The 6,445-nt window shown below is 57.3% G+C and overlaps 1 protein-coding gene across 1 annotated transcript; it reads left to right on the top strand.

The window, feature by feature from the left end:
• Window positions 1-982: 982 nt before the first annotated feature.
• On the top strand, window positions 983-6,174 carry LOC109684321 (RIMS-binding protein 3A-like). The gene has a single exon (XM_020160638.2). It carries the CDS (start codon window positions 983-985, stop codon window positions 5,813-5,815), a length of 4,833 nt encoding a protein of 1,610 aa, XP_020016227.2. The 3' UTR covers window positions 5,816-6,174.
• The last annotated feature ends 271 nt before the right edge of the window (window positions 6,175-6,445 follow it).

Raw genomic sequence — 6,445 nt, 5'->3', positions numbered from 1 at the left:
AGCATGCACAAGGTCCTGGGTTCTATCCCTAACACTGCAAAAACAAAGAAGCCAGCACTTGTAATCCTAGTTACTCAAGGTGGCAGAGATCAGGAAGATCTCAGTTGGAAGCCAGCCAGGGGCAAATAGTTCTGGAGACCCTATCTGGGAAAAAAAGCCATCACAAAAAAAGGCTATGGAGTAGCTCTAGGTAAAGGCCCCAAGTTCAAATGCCAGTACCACAAAAAAAAAAAAAATTAAAAAGTAAATCAAAATCATAGGTCAGGGTTCTGGCCTTCACAGGGGCACTTCTCTTTCTGAGTGGGCACCAAGCTGGAAGCCCAAACATGGGGTTTGAGACTTACCATTTGTAAAATGGGCATAAGAGAAATTGATAATATATGTACCACAGGGGTCCTTGGGAGAGTAGGCCTTAGTAGAGTACAGCCACCAGATGCACCTTTTAGGAGATTAGGGGATCAGAGCTCACTCCCAAGTTTAGGCATATCTTGCTCTAATTCTCAGATGTCAGTTCAGATCTATCTGAACCCCCGGCAGATCAGGCCAGGTATGCCCACACACCTGACTCCTTTCTCCAGGACCTGAAAGTGCCCAGCCTTCTCGAAGAGCACCTTGGACTGGAAGGGATTGCACAGAGATTAGGAGAGTGTCACAAGAGTCATGAAACAGAAAAGGTATGGGGCCCCATAAAATGCGGGAGGAAAGGGAGGGTTAGGGACCAGTTTGAGCAGATGTGTTGGGAGCCCAGCCTGGGTCTAGGAAGCGGCCTAAGCAGGGAGGAGAGGCTCTCGGCCCGAGACACCCGCGACTAAGGGTTGGGGAACACACCCAGAGGCGGAAGGGGCACGCGGAGATCACCACCCCCCCACTCAGGGAGCGCCGGAAGGGGCGCGCTGGGCGGTTGGCCGCGGCCGGGGCGGCGGCCGTTGACTAACTGTGGCCTGCCAGGCAAGATCAGGCGTCTGGCCGGACTGCGGCCACAATGACCAAGGACTCGCCTACCCCTTTGGGTGGCGGCCGCGTGTCGCCCAAGAAGCCAGGCAGCCCGGGCCCAGCGGCAGCAGTGCTGGAGGAACAGCGACGGGAGCTGGAGAAGCTGCGGGCGGAGCTGGAGGCCGAGCGCGCGCGCGGGCGGGCCGAACGACGGCGCTTCACCGCCCAGGCGCGCCAGTTGAGGGAGTCCGCAGAGCAGGAGCGGCAGCAGCTGGCTGACCATCTGCGCTCCAAGTGGGAGGCGCAGCGCTTCCGGGAGATGCGGCAACTGCAGGAGAAGGTGCAGCGAGAGCGCGAGGCCGAGATCCGGCAGCTGCTGCGCTGGAAGGAGGCCGAACTGCGGCAGCTGCAGCAGATGCTGCACCGTGAGCGCGACGGTGTGGTGCGCCAGGCCCGAGAGCTGCAGCGCCAGCTGGCCCAAGAACTGGTGAACCGCGGTTACTGCGGCCGCGCGGAGGCGCCGGAGACCTCTGCCACTCAATGCCACTGTCGCCTGCAACAAGTACTGGCGCAGCTTCGCTGGGAGACCGACAGCGAACAGGCCGCGCGCATCCGCCACCTGCAGGCGGCGTTACACTTGCAGCGTCAACTCTTTCTCAAGTACATCCTGGAGCACTTTCGCTGGCAACCCGCTTTGCCGGAACACCCAGACCCCCAGGCCGTGCATTCCTCGGAAGAGCGACTCCCCGAAATCCGGAGCAGTGCTCGTCGCACCCCAAAGCCCGCCTGTCGACTCGGATCCCTAGACAGCCTGAGCACTGGCGTCCGCGTTCGCTCCCGTTCTCTGGATCTGGTGCCCGCGTCATGCTCCAGCTCTCCAGACGACCTGCTCCCCACGCGTGCCAGCTCCCTTGATTCCTTGACAACAGCGCGTTCTTGCTCGCTCAACAGCACACTGAGTTGTCCCAAGGCCTCCGAATCCGAGGTGCGGGCCTCCCCAACAGATGTCTCCATCCCAGGCTCTCCTAGTCCCCCGCTGCCGCTCCTACCACCGTCGGCTCATAGGAAACCTAGCGATCCGCGGGGAGGAGAAGGCTCCGGGAACCAGCCCTGCGAAGCTCTGACCCCCGCGCCACTAGGCCTGGACTACCACGAACTGCTGAAGCAAAATTCGGAGCTGGCTGAAGCGTTGCAGGTGCTGTCGCGCCGGTGTTCTGCTTTGCGCGAGGAGAACATGCAGCTCCGGCGCGCAGGCTTCTCCGACGAGGCAGTTGAGAAGGTGAAGCGGCTCAAGGTAAAGCATGCTGAACTAACAGGCCTGGCGCGGCGCCTGGAGGACCGGGCCCGCAAGCTGCAGGAAACCAATCTGCGGGCAGTGAGTGCGCCCGTACCCGGTGAGAGCCACGCCGACCTGGAGCTGTGCCAGGCCTTTGCCCGCCAGCGCGCCCAGGACTTGTCAGAACAGGCTACTGCACTGTTGGCCAAGGACAAACAGATCGAAGAACTTCGGAGGGAATGCCACCTGCTGCAGGCTTGCGTTGCCACGGCTCTCGGCAGCACCTCGCATCCTGGAGGGGGCGCCCCCAGCGCGCAGTGGCTCAACATCAGCGACTTGGACCGGCTGCAGCGCGAATCCCAGCGCGAAGTGTTGCGCTTGCAAAGGCAATTGACACTGCAGCAATCCAAGGGTGGCGCCGGGCGTGAGGCTGGCAGCCGCAGCTCACCTTGCGAGGAGGTGCAACAGCAGGTGCAAGAGCTGGAGTGCGAGCTGGGTGCGCGGCGGCGTGAATGCGAGTTGCTGGGCGCTCAGGCGGCAGCAGCACAGCGGCGCGTGGAGGAAGCTGAAGCACAGCTGCAGGCAGCGCTGCTCAAGGGCGCCTGGCTGGCGGAGGAGAACGCACGGCTGCAGGCACAGGCCAACTGGATCCCGAAGGTGGCAGGGGAGAACAGCGACGTGCGCGGGCAGCTGAGTCGCACGTGCCAGGAGGGCCTGTTGGCGGAGCAGCTGCTGCAGCAGGCAGAGAGTGGGCAAGACAGGCAGCAGCAGCTGCAGCACTACCTGCAGAAGGCCCTGAGCGACCTCCAGGCTGCCCGGAAGGAGATGCAGGCGTTGCAATGTCAACCTGGCCACCCTTTGCAGCAGCCATCGGAGATCATCCAAACCCCAGAGTTCCAAGCCAGTGGCAGTGGAAGGTCCAAGTTCAAGCCAGGACAGGAAGACCATGCACTGTCACTGCCCAGCAGGGACAAACAGCCTTCTGTTTGTCTCTCCCAGCAAGAAAGTCCAGTTGCCCTTAGTGAACCAGACAGTGCCCCTAGAGTGTCAGACAGGGTCTCTCCCAGCGAGCCTTTGGACTCCAGGCCCCAGGCCAAGAAAACCAGCTCCCAGTCGAACTCCTCGTCAGAGGTGGAGTCCGTATGGGTTACAGTGCCATCTTGCCTTACTCTGGACGTGGACACAGCCAGTGAGGTAGATGATCTTGAGTCAGACAGTGTGTCCACTCCCCTGGAAGTAAAGGACTCTGAGGCTCCTGCTACCCCCAAGTTCAAGGTCTTCCTGGCTAGGTATAGCTACAATCCATTTGAGGGACCCAATGAGCATCCTGAGAGTGAGCTGCCCCTCACAGCTGGGGATTATGTGTATGTCTTTGGGGACATGGATGACGATGGCTTCTATGAAGGGGAGCTTGAGGATGGCCGTAGGGGAATGGTGCCATCCAACTTAGTGGAACAGGTTCCAGACAGCCCCATGTTAGGCTGCCTGCCCTCCAAGTCCCCTGACCTTAGCCCCACTTCACTACCTGCTGGACAGAGCCAAGCCTTGAAGGAAAACAGCTTATCACTTGGAAAAGCTCAGGCATCAGTGGATAGAGGGCCATACCAGATTGTAAGGTTGGGCTCTGAGACAGAAGTGGCGGTAGAGATCTTGGAGACTAAGAAAGAAGCCTGCTGGGTGGGGTCACCACAGAGTGTGGGGGAACAGGGCTTCTCCAGTCCATTTCTAGGGGCCAGAGGAGTGCTCTGTGTGGCCCCCATGCAACTACACCTGCAGAGCGTTGCGGCTACATCTGCTGAGATCACCTGGGTTCATGGCAGCAGCGGACACCCCCATATGGTGTACCTTAATGACCAGGAACATGCCCTGACCCCATCAGGTGTGAGCTGCTACACTTTCCAAGGTCTACATCCTGGCACACGATACCAGGTGAGGGTGGAAGTGCAGCTGCCTAGGGACTTGCTGCAGGTGTGGGAAACAATGTCCTCCACCATCACCTTTGACACACCCTTAGCAGGACCCCCTGACCCCCCACTGGATGTACTAGTAGAGCACCATGCCTCTCCAGGCTTCCTGGTGGTCAGCTGGCTTCCTGTGACCATTGACTCAGCTGGGTCCTCCAATGGAGTACAGGTCACAGGCTATGCAGTGTATATGCATGGGCTCAAGGTTGCAGAGGTCACTGATGCCACTGCTGGGAGCACCCTGTTGGAATTGTCCCAGCTCCAGGTGCCCCTCACATGCCAGAAGCTCTCAGTGAGAACCATGTCGCTCTATGGTGAGTCCCTAGATTCAGTGCCAGCTCAGATCCCTGAGGACTGCTTCACCTGTCACCCATTACTGGAGACTCCTCCCTTTAGCTATACCTGCAGTGACCTGTCCACCTGTAGAGTCACCTTCCCTGTCTGTCATCAGAAGCTGACACAGGCTTCTCTGAGTACTCACACTCCTGGAAACTGTGGGAAACCTCAGGCCAAGTTTCTAGAAGCATTCCCTGAAGAACCCCCAAGGAGGCAGTCTCTAGTGTCCAGCTTAAGCTCAGAAAGGACTGGCAACCAAGCCCAGGGGTCCACAGAGGCCTGGAAAGACTGCAAAAAGGACCTGCCTTTTCAGAAGAGTCCCCAGAACCACAGGCCACCTCTGCCCACTGGCCAGTCTGGGGTGGAAGAAAGCCACTACCAGCATATGAGCACCAACAGAAGCCCTGCCCCAGGATTCATCCATTTGTCCCCTGAGTGTGGGGCCAGGAAAGAGCCACATCAGGAGAAGTCTGCCTTTGAGAAGGCCCTCAAGCAGCAAGGCACCAGCCTGCATCATGCGGCTGACTTCGGTAACGTTTTGGAGGAGGAGGAGGCAGTTTGCTTGGGTCCTTGGCATACAAGGAAGCCAGAGCAGAAAAAGAAACTGAGGCCCCAGAGCAGACGAGGAAAAGCTTTGGGGGGCAAGAGAGAGTGCCAGCTCTGTGAGCCCACCTCAACACTATGTCAAGCTCCTTCCAGCAAAGTTGTTAAGATGCCCAGGGGTGGCTCCCTGAAGTTGAGGACAGAGGCCAACACTCCCTCCAGAGTCTTTGTGGCCCTCTTTGATTATAATCCCCTGGTGATGTCTGCCAACCCCAGGGGTGCAGAGGAGGAGCTGGCCTTCCAGAAAGGGCAGTTGCTGAGAGTGTGGGGCTCTCAGGACCCCCATGGCTTCTACCATGGCGAGTGCAATGGACAAGTGGGTAACATTCCTGGGCACCTTGTGGTGGAGGTGGGCACAGAGCAGACTGACGGGAGTTGGTGTTTGTCAGAACAAGGGCATCTTCCCTCTGTTGCCCACCTTGAGGACTTTGAGTGTCTTACCAGCACCCAGGGATCCATTCTCATGCCCCAAGGGACATCTACACCATGGACTCCAAAGACAATGGTGGCAGCTCTGGACTATGATCCCAGGGATGGGAGATTAGGGAGCCGGGCAAAGGGCAAGCTGGTGCTGAGGGCAGGAGACGTGGTTACTGTGTATGGGCCTGTAGATGCTAAGGGATTCTATTACGGTGAGTCTAGTGGCCACAGGGGCCTTGTCCCTGCCCATCTGCTGGATGACTTGTCTGTCCATGCGGAGTGAGCACAGCTCCCTTCCAGGGTGGTAGCCTCTGCCTGCCCACGCCCTCTAGAAAAGCAAACACGTGCATCCTCACACAACACCCATCCTCACCACCACCTTAAGCAACATTTGCTCCAGGCGCCACTGGGTTAGACTGATGGCAATTCCCAAGTGTCCCCTAGCCTCTGAAAGCAGCGGGCGTAAGTCGTCACTCGTGTTGTTTCCAAAAGAAAACCAAACGAGCCTGACAGTTTGACAGGCTGCTTGGAAGTTGTCGATAACTATGATAGGTATTTGAAGAAATGCCTTTTTTCTGTGGTATGTATTTTCTTCAGCAGGTTCACATTATTCATCTATTGCCTTGTATGAAAGTCTCAAGAAAAGTCTGCATCTCAAAAAAAAAAGCAATCAGAATGTTATTTTTCTATTTTATGTTCAACCCCCTCATTAAAATGTTCATAGAAAAAAAAGAATATTTTAAAAGTTAAAGCACAACCAAGGGAAACATGAGCACATCTCTTCTAGCCCTCACTTCTGTACGGTAGATCCACAAGCACTGCCGATAAGCTTTTCTGGCTGGGGAAGGGAAGTTGTAGCCTTACCCTTTGGGGTGGACTCAGCTCAGGGTCATCTGGTCTGCACATAGAGGGT

The sequence above is a fragment of the Castor canadensis genome, chromosome 18, assembly GCF_047511655.1.
Source record: "Castor canadensis chromosome 18, mCasCan1.hap1v2, whole genome shotgun sequence".
In the NCBI taxonomy this organism is placed as follows: Eukaryota; Metazoa; Chordata; class Mammalia; order Rodentia; family Castoridae; genus Castor; species Castor canadensis.
The sequence above is the reverse complement of the archived record's forward strand: the minus strand, read 5'-3'. Positions and strand labels throughout refer to the sequence as shown.